At 55.3% G+C, this 23,106-nt stretch overlaps 1 protein-coding gene across 4 annotated transcripts in view; it reads right to left on the bottom strand.

The window, feature by feature from the left end:
• Window positions 1–251: 251 nt before the first annotated feature.
• Window positions 252–23,106, bottom strand: part of DISP3 (dispatched RND transporter family member 3) — a 62,012-nt gene continuing 39,157 nt past the window's right edge. Inside the window, exons 11-21 of one of the 4 annotated variants that reach the window (XR_003517868.2) lie at window positions 22,202–22,338; window positions 20,978–21,162; window positions 18,963–19,093; window positions 18,713–18,885; window positions 17,578–17,704; window positions 16,870–17,015; window positions 14,809–14,968; window positions 14,152–14,265; window positions 13,517–13,683; window positions 10,321–12,727; window positions 252–502 (exon numbers count right to left, since the gene is read on the bottom strand). Coding sequence is in view for 2 of the 4 variants with exons in the window: in XM_027582119.2 (XP_027437920.2) it covers window positions 12,365–12,727; window positions 13,517–13,683; window positions 14,152–14,265; window positions 14,809–14,968; window positions 16,870–17,015; window positions 17,578–17,704; window positions 18,713–18,885; window positions 18,963–19,093; window positions 20,978–21,162; window positions 22,202–22,338 (1,703 nt within the window). In the remaining 2 variants the exon portion in view is untranslated. Of the gene's footprint in view, window positions 503–6,645; window positions 12,728–13,516; window positions 13,684–14,151; window positions 14,266–14,808; window positions 14,969–16,869; window positions 17,016–17,577; window positions 17,705–18,712; window positions 18,886–18,962; window positions 19,094–20,977; window positions 21,163–22,201; window positions 22,339–23,106 lie in introns of those variants that run through there. The other 3 variants (XR_003517867.2, XM_027582119.2, XM_027582105.2) reach the window with 3 other exon arrangements.

The following is a 23,106-nucleotide window of genomic DNA, read 5'->3' as shown; positions in this document are numbered from 1 at the left end:
ATATCAGTAGTTCATTCTTTTTTATTTCTGTATAAATACTCTTTTGTGTGAATAAACTACAGTTTATTGATCCATTCTACTGTTGATGGACATTTGAGTTGTTTCCAGTTTGAGGCTGTTATGAAAAAAGCTATGAACAATCTTGTGTATGCCTTTTGATGGACAAAGCACCCATTTATGTTGGGTTTATACCCAGGAGTGAAATTGTTGATCATGGTATATACATATGTTTCTAAAGTGGTTCCATCAATTCACAGTCATTTTTTTGAAAAAAAAAAAAAAGAATTTCTCACTTCTGATTTTGCCTTTCTTCATTCTTTTGATCAACAGAGAAGATGTTCCATGGAAGACTCTGTTCAAATAATGTGGGTTTAGATTTTTTCCGGAAAATTTTATTAATCAATATTGATTCAATGGCTATTCCCTACTAATCTCTTCCTAGAAACCAGAGACATTCTTCTCTCAGACATTTCTTCTCTTTGATTATCACCATGACTGATCCCTGTAATGAAATGAGAATGAGATGATGCAGAGCTTAGAATGAATAACCTTCTTCTTCCTCCACACCCCAGGTACAACATGTCTGAGAGACGAATCCGGTCAAGAGCTAGGAGCATGGTATTACACCCCCTCCCCCCACCCCCTCCCCCCCAACCCCCCGTGCAATGGAGGAATCTTGGGAGTTCCACAGACTGACCATAACCAAGCTAAAGGCCAATTAAAAATCTGCAAGGAGTTTTATGTTCCAAGAATGGGATGGGGATAGGTAACAGGGAAAATAGCAAGCTCCTCCTCCTTTGTTGTTTCCTATTCTTGTCTTTCTCCAGATTTTATGAAATTTGGGAGCACTGTACCTACTGCTAATATACAATGTTTAGATAATTATTTTAAAGATTTTATTTATTTATTTGACAGAGAGCGAGAGAATGAGTGAGAGAACACAAGCAGGGGGAGCGGCAGGCAGTGGGAGAGGGAGAAGCAGACTCCCCGCCGATCAGGGAGCCTGATGCGGGACTCGATCCCAGGACCCTGGGATCAAGACCTGAGCTGAAGGCAGCCACTTAACCGACTGAGCCACCCAGGTGCCCCAATGTTTAGATAATTTTAAGACTCAAATTTGAACTGTATTATAGACAGCTCAACAATCTCAAGGGCACACGTGGAATATTTTACAGATTGTCCTAAACATTCATCCCATTCATTAGGAGACCCAGTGCTCACAGTCTGCCTCACCTCCCTTGGCTGTTCTCCCTGACCTTGGGGTCATGATATTTTCCATTACACATTTACTCCTCTGTAAAATGTCTCTCTCTCAGTTGCTCTATGCTCTCCTTTTTTAACACTAGGTCTCTGTCATTCTTCTCACTCCTTTCCTCTGGATCTCTCGTTTTCCCTCTCTGCTTCCCCTCCCACTCCCTTTTGTCTGTCATACCCTTTTGAAAAAAAGATCTCTGGGTTCAGAACAGCCAAAATGGCTGGGAAAAATAAAACAAGATTCCCATGTTCTCTTGAAATGGAGCTAAAGTTTCTTACAGCCCCTTTAGAGACAACAATAGAGATGGGTAATGGTTTGTGTTTATGAAATGGAAACAATCAGAGTTATGCCAACAAGAACCAAAGACCTTCCACCCTACCTTTTTGAGCTGAGGTTGGAGAAGCTCTTGGCTGAGCTGAGGGTTAAAGGACTTGAAACTTAGGATGAGGAAGGATAGTAGAACACTTTTGTGGTGTACCTTGACTTGGATCCCTCTGGCCTAGGGAGTTGGGGGTCAGCTAGGCATGGTGGGACAAGAGAGGGTGCAGTGTTTACCCTGGGGCCCTGGGAATCTTGGAGGGTTACATAGTTCCTTGACATGTCTTTAGGGAGTTCCTGCAGGACAGGGATTAAGAGCTCTGCCTGTCTCGAGGTTATTTAACTTCATCAGCCATCAAGTTACCTGCAGATCATACAAAAAGTGATCTCCAAATCTGCCACGGCTGCAGAATTATCCCCTGGCCCACCCCACCCCTCTGGCCTGAAGATGGTCACTGTCAGCACTTTCCCTCTCTATGTAGATCAATAGGGCCCTTGGATATGACCTCAAGTTCAATTAGGGCTTCAATTATGGAATAAAGAGGCCGTTATTGCACACCTACCTCTTATTAAAAACACTGCACTGGGGGGCTGGCAGAGACTGGACCTGGGGGAAATCATTAGCCCACTAATTTGAAATCAATTTAAAGTGCATTTGCTTAATGGTATAAGCATAGTGAATTATCTATAAATTGTTAATTTAGTTGAATGTCACACCAGATTTTCATTTTATAAATTGCATTTTGGGGTTGGTGAATGTATGTGTCCTTTCTCTCCCCTCTACCCGTGCTTCCTCTCTTTTTCTAAAACAAAGCTTGATAATCCATCTTCTGGGATTCAACCCATAACAGGAGGGCTGAACACAATTCAAGCCATAATAGGAGGCCTTGTGTGCTCCCATTCATTCTCCAGGAACCATGACACTGCCTTGTGAACAAGTCTGGTGAGTGACATATGGCCTTGTGACCCCTATTCCTCCAGCCTGACAGTCAGGCAAGCCCCCAAAGCAAAAGCACTCAGCTAACCTACAGCTAACTGCAGATGCAGGAGGGAGCCTCTAGGATCGGAAGAACCACCCAGATGAGCCCAGTCTAATTTAATTAGTTTACAGAATCATGAGCTAAATAAATGGCTGCTATTTTAAGCCACACGTTTTTGAAGTGGTTTGTTAGGCAGCAATAGATAACTAGTATATTGAGACTCAGAGAGCTCGTGTGACTTTCACAAAGTTGCACAGCTATAGGTGGAATCCAGGCAGCCTGATGGTATGATTACCACACCACGGGGAAAGGACATGTCCCAAGGTCCCCCTGGGCAAGGGCCCCAGAGTCCCTGAGTGAGACCTCTGGAATTCAGTGATCCAGGGGACAAGGTGGGAGGAGTCTTGCCTCAGCTTCGCTATTTGCTGTGGGATGTTGGGACAAATCACTTCACCTTGCTGAGCCTCAGTTTTCTCCTCTGTAAAATGGGATGGTAATAGGCCTGCTTGGCAAAGTTAGGAGAAACTGGTGAGACGGTGGCTTGTGAGTTGCATAGTGCTGTACACATTTTAGGGCGTCTCTCTTTTTATTGTAATAATGTCATCGATGCTCTCTGTCCCCTTTGACGCTACCTGCACCACTGAGGTACACCAGATCATTGCTCGGTGTGGAGGCAGTTGTATGCAGTAGAAACTGACCTTGCAGTCAGACAGTCCGGGTTAGAATCCCACCACTGGGTGAAGATGGGTGACTCACTGTCTTCTTTGAAAAATGGGGATACAATCCTCCTTTCAGGGAGGGTGGTAGGGATGAAGTGATTTCAAGGCATGTGGAAGGGACTCAGTTACATGTCAGCTTCCCTCTACCCCTCCTCTCTCACTCACCCTGCAGAATTCTGCCTGTTCTCACGAAGGCAAGGCAGATCTGCCCTGAAGGCGCTCTGGGAGGCAGAGTGGAGTGATAGTTTGGGGACAGCCTGGTCAGAAGCCCTTCTCCTCTCCCCACACAAGCCAGATAAGTACAAGCAGGTAGGCTTGTGCAGAACAAAGACTCCACTGATCTGCTGAGAAACCACGACCTTCGCCTCCAGTCCCTTTGACAAGAGGTGGGGGAGGAGGTGAAGGCAAAGAGGGATGCAGAGTTGCTGGAGAGTAAAAGGCACCTGTTAATTCATCCCCCTGTAGTGAAGCAAAGCAAGGGCATCACTCTGCCCCAGTTCTGATGAGATAGTTCCCATTTTACAGGTAGGAAGATGGAGGCTTGAAGGGGCAGGACATTCATTCAGTCAACAAATATTTTCAATGAATATACTCTATGCTAGGAGCTGAGGGTTTTAAGTCTTTTGCCTTCATGGAGTATGCCCTTGTGGGGAGAGAGAGTGACAAGTAGAAGGTCACTAAAAATACAGGGCAGAAGCAATCCAGAGGGCTATGGGGTCACGTCCCAGGACAACCAACCCAGACTTGGTGCACTAATGAGGGCTTCCCAGCAGAAACTGAGTCTGAAGGGTAGAGAGGAGCTATGAAGGTGCAGTAGGGGAGTGTTCTGGGCAGGGAGGACAGTCTGTATAGGGGCTGGAGGTGAGCCACAGCACCACAGGCATCAGGACTGAAAGAAGTTTGGTTTGGCTGAGGTCTGAGGTGCAAAGTGGAGGCAGTAGTGTGAGATACAGTTGAGAAAATTGTCAATGAGATCCTAAAAAAACTTGAAGGACCTTCAACTTTATTCTGGAAGTCATAGCCAATGCTTCAGTCAGCTATCATTGCAATAATGCTGCAAAACAAATCTCCCCAAACTCAGTGGCTTAAAATAACAATCAGCAGTGTCAGCTGAAGAGTCAGATGATCTATGCTAGGACCAGCTTTGTTTGGCTCCAGACTACAGTTTGGGTCAAGTCTATTCCACATATCTCTCAGCTTCCTGGAGCAAGTGGGCTCCCTGGGGCATGTCTTTCCCTTGGAGAAACAGAAGCTCGGAGGGCAAGTCCCCTGGGACAGATATATTTCAAGGCTTTGCTTCACTCCTGCCAGCATCCCAATAGACAATTCACAGTCATATGGCTAGATCCAGCACCAATGGGACAAGAAAACACATTCTACCCACAGTTGGAGAAGAACTAATTGGGGAGTAAATAGTTCCTGTTTATTGGAGTGCTTTGCAACTCTAAGCACATAAATGTTACCCTGAGTTGGGAGAAATCCGTTTTGTAACAATGCCAATGATAGTGATGATGGTTTAACAGGTATCGCTATGGCCAGCCCCTTGGCATTGTACTACCTCATTCAAAATGCAACAACCATGCACCATGGATTATTCTATTTAATGGATGAGCAAACAGGTTAAGATAGAGCAAATGACTTGCTCAAATTCACACAGTTAATGGAGGCAGAATGAGGACACAAACCCCGATTTCTAGGATTCCACAATGGCACGGCCACGGAGCCCAGCCCCAGCCTTTTCTTATCACCCTATTCGGCCCCTCCCAAGCATTCCCTCTGCCTGCTCAACTCCAAGGGGGAGAGGGAGAGGCATCAGGAAATGCCACACTCCCAATCACTTCAAAGACTCTGATTACAAACTCTCTGACTCCAGAGCAGGTGACTGCTCCATGTTTCTGCTTAGAGAAGGAGGCAGGGAGGCTGCCACTGGCCAGAGAAGCTCCCAGCAGTGCCTGGGTTCAGACAACCTCAGCTGATATTTGTTGATGCCTTTTCTGGGTGTGTGGGGGTGCACCCCTCCCCTTCGTCCTCACTGCTCGCCCTGCCTCACTCCACCCTCCTCCAGTCCACCTTCTGCCCTGCAACCAGAGTGAGCACTCTGAGGAGCAAATGAAAGCCACATCTCCCCTCTGCTTGAAAAAAAATCATCCAGGTACTGCATTCCTACGGTCAAAAAAATCCAGAATGTGAGAAGATTTATAAAAGTCTTCCTTCAGTTGTTGTCTGCCATATGCTTGGTACCCACCCCCTCCCCATACCCACAGGTAACCAACTTTTTAGCTTTTCTATGCTTCCTTCGGGGTTTTTTTTATGCATACACAAGCAAAATGAGTATATATCCTCTCAACTATCCCCCTTTTTTTAAACCCATAAGCTAGCACATTTTACACACTATTTTGCAATGGTCGCCCTGTTTGATATAGCCGGACTACGTTTCATATGCTAGCACTTAGCTTCCTCGTTCTTTCTTTATAGCTACAGAGTATCCTATTGTCTGAAGGGACTAATTTATTTCATTGGTCCCTGTGTTGATGGACATTTAGGAGCCCCCAGTCCTTTGCTATACCAGACAAGGCTTCAGTGATTAACGTCTACATTTGACCAGTGTAAGTTTATCTTCAGGATAAATTCTCAGAAGAGGGTTTGCTGAATCAAAAGGATCATGCGGTTGTGATTTTGATAGTTATTGCCAAATTACCCTCCATGATGGTTGTTTATACTCCTACCAGCAATGCATAAAAGAACTGTTTCCCCATAACCTTGCCAACAGAGGGTGTTATAAAATGTTTAGATTTTTACCAATTGGATAAGCCTAAAATGGTCTCCTGCTTTAAAAAGCCCTTCATTATAGTCCCATTCCTTGGGATAGAGTCCAGCTTCCTTGGGCAGTCCTGGGGGTGGGCACAGATTTTTCCTTTCTCAAGGGCTTATTGTCAGCCAGGAAGGTAGATGTGGACACAACTCATGATAGCATGGAGCTTGGTGTTCCAACAAGGGGCCATGAGAGAGAAGAGGAAGCCTTCGTGGAGAAGGTAGCATCTGAGCTGAGCCTTGAGGGACAGGTCAGAGTCTGACAGGCGTTAATGGGGAAAAGAGAGGGGGACATGTGCGCACAGTCCAGAATGGAGATGGAGAATATCTGGGACAGGTGAGCCGTCTAGGATGGCTGGAGGACCTTGTAGGAGATGAGCCTGAAGAGAGGGTTGAGGCCAGATCACGATGGACCTTGAATGTCATGTGTAAGAGTTGGGGCTTAAACCCGTAAATGATAGAAATACTTAAAGCCTTTGGGGGAGATTGTTTAGTTAGGACTCTTGATTTAAAGTGAAAGAGAACTTTACTCAAAGCGGCTTAAGGAAAAGGGGATTTATTGGCTTAAGAAAGAAATCTAGGCACGTTTATCTTCAGGCATGGCTGGATCCAGGGGCTTAAGTGATGTTATCAGAAATTTGACTTTTACCCTTTGGTCTGCCTTCCTCTGTTTCGGCCTCACTCCTAGGCAGGCTCCAGGATTTCCTCCCACAACCTAGAAATATTGGTCAAAGGAGAGTCTATCTTTGCCATAATTCCACCAAGTCCCCAGGAAGACATTCATTGTACTGGCTTGGGTCAGTCCATCCCTCAACCTATCACTATGGCCAGAAGATGGAATGCACTGATTGGCCAGGCGTGGGTTACATGCCACGTACACCTGGTTAGGGGGTAATGTGAGGGGGTAATTAGGGGAGTGTGTGGGGGGAGGGTTGCCTCAGCTTCATCTGCACCACAGGTCTGGGATGGGGAAGATCCTCAAAGAAAAAAAGTCAAGGCGCAGCGACCAGAAGAGGGAAGAATGGGCTTGTATGAGGGACAGATTAAAGGTGGGGAAACCAAGGAGGAGGCAGTGAAGGCTGGGAAGAAGATGAGGGAACTGGAAGAGGCTCCCTCGGAGCCCCTCTGTTGGAGATGTGGTGTGGGGGGCCTGAGCCCCTCTTTGTGGCTGGGAGGCACATTCTGCCATCCTGGTCTCAGGATGCAGACCTCGTCTCTAAGGCAAATCCAGGCAGCCTTGGAGGGCAGAGCTGGGCAAAGACATCAGGCCCCATGCCAGCCTGAACCCCCAGGGACAGCAGTGTGTGGACCCATGGCCCCCAGAGGCTGGGCTCCTATTGTACACCCGTTCAGAGTGGCCAGAATTTCACAGGACTCTGCTGGGCCTCGAATGCCAAAGGCAATGGCATTTAGCCTGCTGGAGCAGATGTGACCACCACCCCTGAACTCCTCTAGAGGCCCCAAGGGGCAAAGGAGACTCAGTTCTTCCTGAGAAACTTTCTCTGTAGGAACCGAGGCTGGCCTGAGAGCCCTGTGCACAGGGCTACTGCACGTGTTTTGCTTGGCTCTCTTTTGATTCACCTGGTGGGTTGTGTCACTCTGAGCCAGATGTTCTCTCCTGGGCCAGCGTGTTGTCCCTTTCCATGTCTGCTGCCCCAAGAGGGCTCTGGTCTTATCCCCTCTAAGATCCAATGAATCCTTTCTTTGATGCCTTCGCATCAGCCTGCAGTAGGCTGTCCTTTGGCTCCAGAGGCCTGTGTCGGGTGGGATCAGCACCCCCGAGGCGAGGAAAGTGGTCCTCATCCTTCTCCAGGGACCCCTCTGCCAGCCCCGGCCTCATGGCTTTGTGCCCTTATGCCTCACTCTTCTCCCTCACCACCCTCTGGTTTGTGGTTATATGTTTGAGGGGTTCTTTTATGAAAGTTCTTTGTCCCACCTCAATGGTAAGGCCCATGAGGTCAGGGTCTGGGTCTGTGTTTGCATTTCCTTGCATCACCGAGGCCTGGAACGGTTCCTGGCACATAGTAGGTGCTAAGTAGGTTGTTGAACAAATGAACGCACCGCTCCAATGGGCATTCTTCTGTTTATGAGATGTGAACAACGATGAGAACAAGACTCACAGGGGACGGCCACCGGTGGTGGGCACAGGGGCAGCTTGACTTCGGGGGACTCAAATCCTGCCAGCATAGCAGTGGATGGATCAGAGCTCTGGATGTCATTTTGTCTCCTGCCCCATTTCCCAGATTAAGTCAATGTTCAGTGGCTTGTTCAGTGGCCTGCCCCCCCGGGGCAGGGCTGGAGCTAAGACTCGGATACTGGACTCCGAACTCCAGATCGGGTGCTCCTTTTTGTCGGATTAGCACGCAGGTGGAGCACAGCAACTGAGGGAAGCTGATCAGCTGGCCCTGGAGTCAAATGTGGTACATGCTGAGAGGCTGTAGGGGACAGAGAGCATGGACTCAGGAGCCAATAGCCCTGGGTGGGAAGCCCGGCTCTGTCTCACAAGCTGTGTGAGCTCAGACCAGTTACTTCATGTCTCTGAGCTTCAATTTCCCTTAGCAGTGAGACGGAAACAAAAACATCCCCTTCTGAGGAATGCTGTGAGGATTCCCAAGAATGCATGGCTAGGACCCAGGATGCAGTAGGCGCTCCCAAACAGCTGGCTCTCGTTAATATCTCCTGGCCTCCAAGAGAAGGAGGGAGAGAAGCAGGGGCTCAGGGAACTTTTGCAGGTGACAGGGGTCTCTCTCCCCTGGGATCCCCTTGGGCCCTGTGGCCCTCCTTGGCCTGCGGAATACCTGCACCTCCTCACAGACCCCAGGCTAACTGCTGTGCCCGAGCTACTGAAGGGCATCTCATTAGCACTCGGCAAAAGCTCATTAAGACCGTGAGCTGTGCATCAGCAGCAAAGGAAGGTCAAGGTTCTTTTCATGGGAGTTAGTGCCTCTGGGACTCTGTGTGCCAATATTCACAAACAAGATAAAGGGGGATTTATTTGTAGGCAAGTAGACAGCCGAGTGCGTGGCCCCAAATAGTCACCCACATCCTTCCCCCAGGGAAGGGGTAGCATTACTGGTTGGCAGCTGGACAGATGTAGGGCCTGAGGGACCAGGACAGGTCAGTTTTAATGAGGAAGTAAAGATCCAAAGTCGAGAATGCCACCCGCAGAGGGCGGGGCAGGAGAAGCAGCCTGGTACTGCCCGAACCGCCTTCCCCTCTCCGGGCCCCAGGAGCCCATCTTAAGATGGGAACCCAGCTCCCTGGAGACCTATGAGGGGTACCAGAGTCGTAGTGGGCGGGGCAGCCCTAGTCACCTGGGGGGAGGTGACAGTGACACCAAGGCCTGGCTGCCTGCTCAACACCACCCAACACTCTGAAAAAAAAAAGCAGAGGTCAAGGGGAATGAAGAGGAGCGGTTTCTTAAAAGAAAATGGGCTAAATGAGGGTTTCTTTACAAATGGGCATTATTTTGATTGCATGCAAATGATATGCAAACGACTCTGCCTCCCCATTAAAACTAGGTTCTTGGAGAGGTTATTGGATGGGACAGTCATTTCTCTAAGTGCTTCTAGGGTGCCTTGTCACCTTGCTACCTGACTCCCTGTCACCCCCTCCCACCTGAACTCCTCCCATAAGCTGGCCCGTTCCTCCCACAGCGTCAGTCACGGGAAGGGGTGCCACCCTGTATCATGGCCCCCCGACAAGGGCTGCTGGAGCCCTGGGTTCACCGGTCTGAACCCCTGAGCAGCCCCTTCAGGGCTGTGTGGTCCCAAGCTCAACCTGCCCCCGAGCCTCACTGCTCTTTGCTGGGCCTCTGAGGGCTCCGGTTTCACAGAAGGCTGACGGGGAAAGTACTTAAGGGTGAAATATTGTACACATTCAAGGGTTTCCATCTCAGATTTTCTAAGAACAGGCCTCTTGATTTGACCACCAACCTTGAATGCCCCCATCTGTCAGGCTTTGTTACAATTCTCCCAGAGGTTGTATACCTTTAAAGGTTGGGGCAGACTGGCTGGGGTCAAAATCTGGCTCCTCCGTTACCAGCTGTGTGACCTAGCCAAATCAATCTCTTAGAGCCTTGGCTTCCCCACCTGTATAATGGGTATGATAGCACGCACTCTGGAAGGCTAACAAATGAGCCGAAGGCTAACGTTGAGCCCTGCTGGTTCTGGGTTGAAACGTGTCCCCCCCAGAGATATAGTGAAGTCCTAACCCTGAGCTATGAATGTGAGCTTACTTGGAGACAGGGTCTTTGCAGATGATCAAGTGGAGCCATTTAAGGTAGACCCTGATCCGATACCACCGGTGTCCTTGTGTAGGGATCAGAGGATGTGAACACCATAGAGAAAAGATGGCCATGTGAAGACGGAGGCAGAGATGGGGAGGGACGTGTCTTCAAGCCCAAGAACACCAAGGACTGCCCGCGATCAGCAGGAGCCAGGAGAAAGGCCTAGAACAGATTCTCCCTTGGAACCTCCAGAAGGAACCACCCTGGCAACACCTTGAGCTTGGACTTCCAGCCTCCAGAACTGAGAGAATAAATTTGTTGTTTAAGCACACACACACACACACACACCACCCCCTGCAAGTTAATGGCATTTTGTTCTGGCAGCCCCGGCAGACGGATAAAAATCCTGAGAAGAACATCTGGCACAGTAACTAGAACCATGAATTACTTAGGGTCTGGCTTCAGCATAGATGGTGGGTCCAAAAGCCTGCTGTTCCCCATACAAATACTGAGTCCCCACTCGGTCCCCGGCATGCACTAGGTGGGGACACACTTTTCCACCTCTGCCTTGCAGACCTAGCCCCTCGGTTAATATCTACAGATGACCAGGTGAGCTAGCCTGGAGGTCACCCTGGACGTCATTCCCACCCTCAGGGCTCAGTTCCAGCTCAGTCTGTGTCTGGCTTCCTAAGGCCCAGGGGGGCAATGTCTGCCCCAAGGAAGAACAGTACCTGGCACACCAGAGGTGCTCAAAAATACCCCAACTGGGGCACCTGGGTGGCTCAGTTGGTGAAGTGTCTGCTTTCGGCTCAGGTCATGATCCTGGGGTCCTGGGATTGAGCCCCACATCAGGCCCCCTGTTCAGTAGGGAGCCTGCTTCTCCCTCTGCTCCTCTCCCCACTCATCTTTCTAAGGAATAAAATCTTTTAAAATATTGCCCCAACTGACAAGCCAGATGAGCCCCTTAAAAGAAGGTGCATCTACTGAACCTCACGCCCACAGCGCTACCTGAGGCCCCCAACCTCGACCTGGGCTCGCAGAGCACTCTGGGACCTTGGTTCCTGGGGAGGCTGGCACCCTCCACCCACCTCCATCTCCTTCCAGGCCCAGCCCCACCCCTTGTGCCAGGTTCTGGCCGAGCAGCCTGCAAGCACTTAGTTATTACAGTGTGAAGAACGCGGTGGAGCCAGTGATGCTTATGATGCTCGTGTTAATGGCGGCGGTCTGCGGTGTCATTTCACTCGAATAGGAACCATCTGCTGTGAGTTGGCGGCAGGCACAGCCAGCCCCCCACCCAAGGACTGCCTCCCCCAGTTCCACCCCCCAAAGTCGAGTGGGGGAGATGGGGGCTTGGATCAGTGAGGAAGGCTGTGTTGGGGCCCAGGGTAGGACATGCAGAACCCCAGGCCAGTCTCTTGTACTCTCTGGCCAGGACCAAAAGGCCTGGGAGGGACCACAGGACCACCCAGCACTGGCCGCCATAAAGCTGGGGGAAGGGGAGGAGAGGGGTAGGGGGTGCAAGGCCCATGCCCTTGAACCCACTGTGCTCTTCCTGCAAATTCCCCGAGGGAGGCACGGGGCTCAGGAGGCAGCTGGGCTCTGCCACCGCCCCAGCTCCACGTCAATCAGTTTGCCTCCTGGTGCCTGTTTTCACAGCTGTAGAATGGGGGCCCTGTAACACCCACATGGGAAAGCTGTCGCCAGCACTGAGGCAGTACGAGAGGGACACCCCCGTGGTGAGCTGGCATGGAGGGGGGCTGGACTCTTCCGCTCTCAGGGGGTGCCTGACACAGCTGTTGGCAGCCCAGATGAACGGGGTGGCAGCCGGCTTCCCACCCAGCCCTGGCGGGGTGCCGTCATGAAGGCAGTGCAGGTCACACAGGTGGGTGTCCGCTCCCACACTGAGCGGTGGGGCGCCTCTTCCCACCCAGGCCCGGGGACAGAACCAGTTAGAGCCGAGCCAGGAAACAACATGCCTCTGGGGTCAGAACAAGCGCCTCGTCCCACACCCACTGGACAGAAAGGTGCGCCAGTCAGGACCCAATTGCCAGGGCTATAGGGAGGCCCCAGTGGGCAGGGGGATCTTATAGCCGCTCCGAAGGAGCACGAGACAGGCAGCTAGCCCCAGGGCCCCCGCCAGGAGCACAGCGCCCAGGGCTTTGAGGAAGGAAGTCCTGGTCCGGGTGAAGGAGCCAGGCGCCATGATGCCGAGCAGGGCCGTGCTGACCGTGAGCGTGTAGAGGATGGACACGCCTGTGTTGAGCGCGACGATCTTGCCGAACTTGGCAAACGGGGCGATGATGCAGAAGAAGAGGGGCACCGTGGCGATGACCGTGGTGAGGGCGCTGGACACGATGGCCACTCCCACGTGCCGCACGGCCTCCAGGGTCCGCCACTGGCGCTGCGAGTGGGCGTCCTGGGTGCGAGGAGAGGGCAAAGGCTGGGGCCAGGGGCCCGACACACCAGTGGGCTCCCTCCCTGCTTGGGGCCAGTCCGCTCCTGGACGCCCCCAATTCTGCTCCCATAAATGGGGCTGGTGACAGCACCTACTTCCCGGGCTTGGTGGGGAGAGGGCCGGACTCCCTGCCGAAGGCGCACAGGCAGGCGCCTAATGGTTGCTAGGACAGCCAGGCTGCTGCTGATTTGCGTTGTAGGTCCTCAGAAATGGCCCTGATGGCAACGGATCTCTTGCTTTGGGCTAAAAGCCCCTAAAAACGTAACTGATTTAATTTATGTATCGGTGAACATTTCCATACCACAACTCCAAATTAGGAGAAAACAAAACACTTTGTAAGACCCAGAGCTGGTCCTGGCACTGAATATATGAACATGTTGTTGCTAAGCCACAAAGATGTGTGTGGGGGGTGGCCTCAGAGTCATGACTAGTATGGGCCACCCTGCTCCCCAGGCTGGAGGAGACTCGGACTCAGGGAAGCAGGGAGGGCACGTGGACATCATCTGGTCCGAGCCCTTATGCTCATTAGAGAAGCAGGCTGGGGGACGGGCCTGCCCAAGGCCCACAATACTGCTCTGGCGGGGCTGCCTTCGAACCTACATACCCTGGGCATGGAGATTGGCCGCGAAAACCTCGGCCCCTAGAACAGTCTGCTTGGGAGCTGGGCACCGGGGGTGTCCAGCTGGCCTTGGGGGCCCCTCAGCTGCACTGGGGACAGGAGATGCATTGGGGGGGCGGCAGGGTGCTCACCTCAGCCTGGTGGGGGGGCAGGTTCTCTCCGGCCAGCAGGTAGCCCTCAACCAGATGGACGCAGTAATCCACAGAGGAGCCGACGAGGATGGACAGGGAGATGGCTTCCACGGCCCCCATCTCCCAGCCGCTCCAGTACATGATGGTCACCACAAGGCAGACGATACCTGCAGGGGGCAGGGGACGGCCGGCAGGCAGCTTGGACCCAGGCTCACCCACACAGTCCCAGAGGGGTGGTGGGTGAACTCAGAGGGCCCCTGGGGGATGGGGCAAATCCTAGAGTGGAGCCCCCACCTCTGGTGACAGGAGGGACCAGGAGGACCAGGGCCAGAGAGAAGCAGGGGTTCTGGGGGGAGGGATAGGTGCAGCAACATGTCACTGGGCCAGGAGCTACCACCCGGCAACATCCAGGTCCCTTCTGGGAGCACACAGGCTGGTGGGGCACTGTCCTATGAGTGACCATCACAGAGGGTCTTTCTGCCTGAGGTGGGGGTGGGGTGGCTGGGAAACCTTCAATAAAGATGTGTGACAGTTAAGGATGGAGAGGAACCTCCTGACCTGAGGCCACCAGAGGGACCCCTGCCGACTCTTGGCCCCATGGCCTGATGCCTATTGCCACCCCCCCCCCCACATACCCAGGATACTCAGGAGCACTGGCAGGAGGAGGAGAACGTGGGTGGTGAACACGGCCACCGCGGCCACACAGATGAGCAAGGATAGGGCCAGGCCATACAGGGCACTCTGCACCCCTGGAAGGCAAGAGAAGAGGGTTCTCAGCTGGGTTTTGGGGGGTGCCCCGCCCCCACCGCCCCTCCACGGTTTGGAGGTTACTGGGATCCCACGGTTGGGCACTGTCCGTTTCACTGCGGGTAAGCCACAGAGCCTCCCTGAGCCTCACCTGTGACACAGTAAGAGTACCCACCCCACACAGGCCTCCTTTGGAGTTTAAAGAACACGGTCAGGCCCTCAGCACAGGGCGTGGCCCTGGGAAGGCCCATCATGACAGAGAGCTGCCACAACGGTGATCACTGTTACTGTTTAGGTGGCCAAATTAAGGAGCAAAGAACGGTGCTAGGTGCCCCTGAGCAGGAGACCCACACTCTGGCCTCTGACTGGTGTTCCTGGCCACTGGGCCATTACGGTTGCCCCAGGACTCTTGGCCAGGACAGAGAAGAGGATAAGTTGCAGCTCAGACAGGCAATGCCGTGCCCTCCCTGCCCCAGGTCACCTGCTACCACCCGCCACTTCAGGCCCGGGGAGTTAAAGGGATGAGGGGCTGGGCTGCCGCTTGCCTATGATCTCCATGAAGATCTGTTTCCAGTGCTCACAGGTCTGGAATCCTCGGCGTAGGGCCGAGCCCTCGGGGAACATCTGCAATTGCTGCTGCAGGAAGCTCTCCCAGCGCAGATAGTCCGAGTACGTCTGGAAGGAGGACTTGCCCTTGTACGTGGTCTGTGGGGCACATGAACCATTGAGATGGGTGGGGGGCAGTGCCCACTCACTCTTTCCAGGTGACGGCTGGTCCGTTCTGTGGCAGGTACAGTCGGCCCTTGGCCACCTGCACACGAACAGTGCCCCAGTCCAGGGTTACCTCCCACTGGCCTCTGGGTGCACGTGTTAGCCTTATAAGGGCAGCAGGTTCTGATGCCACCAAAGACCCCATCCCTTTCCAACAGAACCAGCGGCAGCTCCCGGAGCCCCCATGCTCCGCGTCCTAGCCTGTGCACACACTGTTCCCTCTGCCCGCACAGCCAGGTCCCATCATCCTTCAAGGCTTGTCTCCTCCAGGAAACCTTCCCGGAAGCCCCGAGACGGGCCTCTGCTGGGCTCTGGCAGGCCTTGGTGTCTCCCCATCAGAGCTGTTGTCACAGCCCAGCAACCCGCCCGTCTCCAGCCCCCAGCTCCTCGGAGCCGCTCGGCGGGGGGACACAGGCACTCACCCTGCTCTGGGACCTTCACACACATGCTCCCACGCCCAATTCTGTTCTCCCTGCGCACAGACCAGCTTACAGCGTGTCTGTGTGCACGTGTGTGTCCGAGTGTTGGTGGGGTCAGCTTGGAAGTGACACCCCGTGGTGTGGATGAGCCCGAGAGGGGATTCCGTCCTCTCTCAAACCGTCTAGGGCCTCAGCCTTTGAAAGGGAGGGGATTCTGACACAGGCCAGAGCATGGGTGAATTTGGGGACCATTATGCTGAATGAAATAAGCCAGACACAAAAAGACCAGTGCTGTAGATTCCAGTTACCTCGGGGGCCCGGAGTAGCCACATTCCCTGAGACACGAAGTGGAACAGTGGGTGCGAGGGCTGGGGGAGGGGCGGGAGGGAGTTCGAGCTTCACAGGACAGAATTGTGGAGGTGGATGGTGGTGCTGGTTGCGTAACAATGTAAATACGCTCAGTGTTCCAGAACTGTGCTTCAAAAATGGCTAAGACGGTCGATTTTACGATGCATATTTTACCACAACTAAAAGAAAAAAAACCGGCCCGGGGCTTTGAAGTGGTGTCTACGTTGGCCTGGGGCTCCCTCGGAGGTGGACTGGAAGGGGCTCTGGGGCCTCCTGACTCAGGGTGGCTGCTTCTGGAGCGAGTGGCAGGTGGTGGGAAGGAAAGCAGGTCCAGGGGCCAGAGAACGAGGACCGGTTTTCGTCCCCCACGTCTCTACGTGATGGCCCTGCTGCTTCCCGGGACTGCCACGCAGAGGGCAGGGATCTTCAGAGGCGGCACCTGAGGCCGGCGGGGAGCCATGATTGGCTCAAGGAGCCACAGCGCACACCAGGATCAGAGCTGGGACTGGACCCTGGGCCTCAGCACATGCGCGGCTGCAGCAGGCTCGGCACACAGCCCTGTGTCACAGCCACAGGGCCCGCGGAGGCCCAGGTCAGGTGTGCTTGTGTGTGCGTGTCTGAGCGTGCTTGCACATGGGCCTCCCTCCTTGGGCGGGGTCCAGGGAGGGTCAGGATGACAGAGGAAGTAGTGAGGTGTGGGGATGGCTGGTCCCCTGGCTTCCAAGCTCTCCTGGGGGAGGCCCAGCACCCGGGTCTGTGGCCCAGAACCCGGCCCCCCAGAGCGGCAGAGGGGAGCGTCCGGGACTTCCGCCAGCCTCCAGCCCCAGTGACTCCTCAGCCCAGAGGCGACGAACCAACACAGACCCTGGGCCGGTGGGAACGGCCTACATGATGGAAAGGGCAGCCCCCTGTGGTCAGATGCCAGGTTTAACACTTGATGTCGACACTCATAACCATGTGACCTGGGGCGGGGAGTACTTTAACCTCTGGGCTGCACTATCCCCCTCTCTGAAGAGCCGCCCCTCTGATCTGGCCAAGCACTGTGAGACGAGGCTGCTGGGAGCTCACCGACTCAAAGGCCATGGAGATCCACTGCACTCGACCCTCCTTGACACCCACCGCCCCGTGCGATAGCTGCCCAGGGAGCAGGTTGGGCTCGGGCAGCTCCTTGCATTCAGGATGCAGCATCTGCAGGAAGGAGGAGGTGCCGTAGCCTGCAGGGAGAAGGGGAGACAGGTGGTCGGGCTGGGGACCTGGAGAGCACCCCTTCCCCCCCATCCCACCTGGTCATGTGTACTCACCCCCTGGGTGAGCGTGTGGCAGGGGCACAGCCCTTCCCCCAACCTCCCAGCCTCAAAACGTGTCTGCCACCAGTGGCAGTGGGCCGTTAGGTAACCTCCAACAGTCCTTTGCCACTGGGGTAGAAAAGGACACCCTGTGGCCCCTTCGGCAGAGCCCTGGCATGACCTCACCCGGGTTTATCTGCGTCCAACCTGGCCCTGGCTCCCGAGTTGGGAAAAGCCACTCCGGCAGGTGTGCCCACACACACTGCACACATCCCCACACACGCGCACCTCTGCACCAATCCGTGTTCGCGCACGAGACGGCTCTAGAAGACTCACACGCCCTCGCCCCAATGTGGACACCAACTCGAGCTCAGACGTGTGTCTGCAGGACTCATGCCAGGCACGGGTGTCCTCGTGGCTGCCCACCCTGGGAGCAACAGCACGGCCTCCCTGGTGTGTCCTCCCTCTGACAAACGGCTCTCCCGCGCACCTGAGGGCAGGCACTGGGCCCCGCCCGGCTTCACCAGCTCCGAGTTCCCCGCGATGGTCTTGCAGAGGTGACACAGGTGCCCAATTTCTTTGAAGAGATCAAAGCTGCTGTCATAGACGACACTGCCCTTTCCCAAGGAGACACAAGTGGGCGCGTGCCGCTCAGTGAGTTGGGAACTCAGTCCTGAGCCCCGCCCCAGGGGAAGAACTTCCACAGCTCCCTGCCACCCTCACAGACATCAGGCTGGAGCCTCTGCACGGTCGCCTGAGGTCCATGCCCGAGGCTGCTCTGTCCTGCTCCCAGCAGCACCTTCTGCTCCCAACACTGCCCACCCTGCACAGGGCCCCTAGGCTCAGCCCTGCTTTCACTCACGTGCTCTCACCTGGGCTTCCTGCTGTCTCTCCCTGCTCCGCACAGCCAAATCTCCATCCTCCCTCAACTGCTTTGTGTCCTCCCCGCCTCCCCCGCTCCTCTGAACACCTGGGGGACTCGCGGTCGGGACTGATCACACAGATCTCTGACTATCCTGGGTCCTGAACTACTTCGGGTCTGAAACCCTGTATACCCAGCCGGACTGACTTCTCCAGGCAGGAGCTCTGACCCTACCACATCCATGGTCCTTCCCACCACATGCTCAGCACCTATTCCATGCCAGACAGACCTAGCCATGCCTCCGACAGCTTCTCTCCCTTCCAACACCCAAGAACCCAGCACGGGGTACAAGCACCTACAGGGGGCGGAGCCCACACAGAGGGGAGGGCCCCTCAGTCAGGCATGCAGCAGGGGCTGTGGGCGCAGGGAGGGGCCTTCTGCAGAAAGAGGACGGTGGGGGGGGGCAAAGTTTACATGCTTGTATCTCCCTTAGCTCCATTCTAGCCCCTCAGGGTGAAGGGCAACCAGCTCAGGCCCACAATGTACCTAGATTCCTGGGCGATTCTAAGAGCTCAACCCTGATCGCTCCTCAAGAGAAACAGTGCCCTCGAGGGCCTGTGGTGGTCCTGTCTGGGCCTGGTGAGCAGTCAGAGGAGCAAGAGGGCGTGGGGGGAGCTGGACCAGTGGCCATCTGGGCTGGTACTTGTTTGCAGATCTGGTGTGGTCCGGCCCTTTGACATCTGCCCAAAGTGGGCCCACGTACCGGGTCTCCGATGACATGGTTGTCCACCTGCCGCGTGCGGTTGATGCCAATAATGCCAAAGACCACGAAGACCATGGCCCCTGTATCCACCAGTGGCCGCACGGCTGGCTTTCCGCAGCCCGTGTTCACACAGGGGTTGAAGCCGAAGGTGGCCGAGAGGCGGGCCTTGGGCACTGCAGAGGGAGTCACATCTGTATGGGAAGGCGGGGCCCAGCCTCCCGAGGCCCCACTGCAGCCTCCCCACATGTACCTTTCTCACTGGGCACATAGAAGAAGCCTTTGGTCGGGCCGTCGGGGCTGGAGCTGAGAAGGCAGCCAGGAGGGGCTGCACACACACGCCCGTGGAAAGGGGGCTTGTGGGACTGAGCAAAGTACACTTTCCTGTGGAGGCAAAGGAGCCTGGCTGAGGCTGGGAAGACCAGGAGGAGTCTGGGAAGTGAGGCAAGCATAGCCACAGGTGGCTGGGTACCAGGACTGGAAGAGGGCGGGGACGGACTCGCTCCCCCCCCCCCCCCAGCGCAAGGATTTAGTCTCAGTTTGGGGGCTGGGGTGTGGAGGTCACTTCTGGTCTCCCCACTGCCAGGACGCACCACGTGGCCTGCTCAACAGCCTCCTGTTCTGTGTGTGTCTCCCCACCTGGGGCATGAGGGAGGGAGACCAGGAGTTTCCAAACTGCCCTCCAGGGGGTGCAAGAGTTCACAGAGGGGCCCCAGGCCAGCCTTGAGATTCCCTACTCAGAAGCACCCCCGCCTTAAGCTGAATAGTTACTGAGCCTCAAGATTCTGTGTGAAGCAAGGGTTCCATGGTTAGCTTGTTCACCACTGGACCTGACATAGCTCAAGGTTCTTTCTAGAATGTTCTAAGCTCATCCAGGCAGCCTGATCCTGGTTGCTATTGTGTATGTGCAGAGTGAGCCCAGCCCTGGGCTCAGGGGAGGATGGGCAGAGGGACCCCCACCCCCTAAGCCAAGGCACCCTGGGCTGGAAGAGCCCGGTAGGCCCATCTTGGTCACCCGCCCCCACCTCCACACCACTGCCCTCTGCCCCAAGTGACGTCCAGCCTCTATGGGGGCCCAGCACCCCGAGGTCAGGCTCTGTCAGAGTCAGAGCCCCTCACGTCACCAGCGCAGGGCCTGCACTGTCACTCTCTAGGCCCAGCACCGCACCCCCTTCCAGAGCAGAGCACGTGCCATCGCTTGTAATGACACTGCGGTTCACTTGTTAGCTGCTGTCTCCCGCTAGCCAGCCTAAGGGCAGGAGCCACATCTGTCTTATTTACCACCGTATCTCCAGCACCAGCGGGGTGCCGGCACACAGTCGGCGCCGCCCCGTGTTTGTTCAATGAACAACGAAATACAGCCTCAATGGATACACGAATGTGGGGCCCTGGTCAGAACACAGGTGTCCCCAGCTGCTCAGAGGCCCCCGCCCCCCTGGGGAACAGAATGCTGTCACCTGTTAAGTGTTTTGGGGCACTAATTACATGCCAGGCACTAGGCAGGGTCTGAGTATACAGCACGTAAGTACAACAAACACAGTCTCTGTCCTGTCTCCTTACGGTCTGGCGGGGCGGGGGAGGGGATGGCATTAAAATATTTGCAGAATTAATTACATAGAAAGAGTGAATAGTGCCTTGGAGAGGAGGTACAGAGCATACACATCCACTCATTTGGCAAGTGTTCACTGAGCACCCCCTGGGCGCCAGGCCCTGCGCTAGGTGCTAGGGACACAGCGGGGGACACGGTCAATGTGCCCACTGCACGATGTTCCCAAGGAATGACAGGTTATAAACCACAGGTCAGCGTGATTCCAGGTGGCCATGGGGGCCGGAAAGGGAGCAGGGGTAGCACATGGAGAAGGACCGGGCATGGTTCTTCGGGACGGGGAGGGAGTTCTGCTCAGGGACAGCTTCTCCCAAGAGGGGACATCGGAGTGGACACCTGAATCCTGGAGAGAAGCCATCACACCAGAGGCGCTACGGAAGAGCATTCTAGGCAGAGGGAGGAGCAAGTGCAAAAGGCCCCAGACGGCACCTGCTGGGCATGCGGGGGAGGGGCAGTGGCGCCAGCGCAAGGCAGGGGGGCAGGGAGGGAGCCGGTCACCGGCCAGTCCTCTGTGCCGGCGTCCCCCACTCCCCAGTCCTGGGCCAAGAACTCTCCGAACACATGTGTGCATGTGGACAGGGGCTTCCTAAAGGTGCCTGCTGACATCTCTTGGGGGAGAGGGGTCCGGCTGGGGGAAAGGGGCTTATCTGCGAGGCCGTTACCGCGTGTGCTGCAGCTCGTTGGCGGCCGCGTAGAAGCTGAAGTCAAACTTCCAGCCCCGCTTGGCGTCACAGGCCAAGGTTGTCACCATCCACTTGCGGGAGGGGCTCGCCGGCTGGAGCAGCCCTACTGTAGACATACAAGCGGTCAGCTTCTTGGTGAAGTTACCCAAAGGCGCTCTATACACCTAAGCAGTGGATCGACAGAGACAAGACAGGTGACTCCGGGGGGCTGCCTCGGCCTGGGCCCGGCCTCAGGCTCCGGCCCCTCCCACCAAGGCAGGTCCCCCACCCTGTCCAAGCCCCCCCTGCCGTGGGGGGCGGGGCAGAGCCCTGGGCAGAAGCTCAGGAGGCCTGGGTTCGAATCTGCAGATGGAGCAAATCCTTCCCTCCCTGGCTGAACCTCAGTCCTTCCTCCAGCGGGGCATCTACTCTACCCAGGACCTGAGCTGGGCTCTGAGCGTACGGCAGCGAGCAAGATGGGCTTGGTCCCTGCCCCCATGGAGCTGCCAGTCACGATGGCTTTAGGGTCTTTCAGGGTCTATGAATGTAATAGGATGATAAGACATGGGATAAATGGTCAGGGAGGAGGAGGGCAGATGAGAAGTGGGCCAGCGCAGGGCTCTCTGAGGGCGCGACATTCATGCTGAGATATCAGTGAGGGGCCTGCCGTGCGTTCCACTGGAAGGAAAGCTTTCTAGGTAGTGGGAACGGCATGGCAAAGGCTCAGAGTCAGGAAATGCCTCAGACACCTCACCATTCAGATGGAAATAGAAACCCTGAACAAATGAGTTGACACAGGGTGTAACTTATCAAAAAAACACAGATGATTCCTGAGAGGGAGACCCTGGAGGCCTGGGGTGGCCCTGAGAAGCTGGAGCAGCTGCTGAGAACAATCACGTAACCACTGCCTACCGAGCACTTCCTGTGTCCTACATGCTATATACCATTACCTCACGTGTCTCCAACCCTGGCTGGACTTCACACACCCCATTTCACAGATGAGGAGACTGAGGCTCAGAGGGATTAAGCAATCTGCCCAAAGACACACAGATTATAAATGGCAGAGCCAGGACTCGAACCCAGGTCTGGCTGACTTGGAAGCGCATACTGTCACCACTCTGTAGGTTCCACAGACCTGGCTGGGAGAGGGTCCCCGTCTCCCTCACAGACCCTGCCTCCCCCTCCCTGGTACTGGCGGTTCAGGTCACGGCCGCCCAGGCTCACCTGGAAGGAAGGTACCTCCCCGTCCCCGGGGGACACGATCTGCCAAGGGGCGGGTAGGCTGGCGTTGAGGGAGAACCTGTACACAGCCGGGTGGCCCTTACTCTTCACCTTGGATACATACACGGTGCCTGGGGAGTCTGGGAGACAAATGAAGGATGGAGGAGGGGTGGACAGTCCCCTTGCCTGGCTTCCCCTGACCTGGGGCAGCCCACTCTCTGTTCTGTGGACCGAGGAGCTGAGCCCTAACTTGGGCTCCTCTCTAAATGCTGGCGCTGTTCCTCTCTATTGGACCAAGCAGATGGTCATGATGGGGGGTGCTGGTGGTAGGCGAGCCGATGGCCGTGATGGGGGCTGCTGGTGGTGGGCGAGGCGATGGCCATGATGGGGGGTGCTGGTGGTGGGCGAGCCGATGGCCGTGATGGGGGCTGCTGGTGGTGGGCGAGCCGATGGCCATGATGGGGGTGCTGGTGGTGGGCGAGCCGATGGCCATGATGGGGGTGCTGGTGGTGGGCGAGCCGATGGCCATGATGGGGGGTGCTGGTGGTGGGCGAGCCGATGGCCGTGATGGGGGCTGCTGGTGGTGGGCGAGCCGATGGCCGTGATGGGGGGTGCTGGTGGTGGGCGAGCCGATGGCCATGATGGGGGGTGCTGGTGGTGGGCGAGCCGATGGCCATGATGGGGGTGCTGGTGGTGGGCGAGCCGATGGCCGTGATGGGGGCTGCTGGTGGTGGGCGAGCCGATGACCATGATGGGGGGTCCTGGTGGTGGGCGTGGGGATGGGGTGGTGGCACGGATGAAGCGGGAGATGGCAGTGGTCACCAGGATGGAGTGGCAGTGTAGGTGGATGGATTGACCCTAAGTTGTGGTGAAGATGTGCCATCTGGGTTAGGGTAGTGGTGGTGCTG

This window comes from Zalophus californianus, chromosome 4, assembly GCF_009762305.2.
Source record: "Zalophus californianus isolate mZalCal1 chromosome 4, mZalCal1.pri.v2, whole genome shotgun sequence".
In the NCBI taxonomy this organism is placed as follows: Eukaryota; Metazoa; Chordata; class Mammalia; order Carnivora; family Otariidae; genus Zalophus; species Zalophus californianus.
This window is presented reverse-complemented; position numbering and strand designations above follow the sequence as displayed.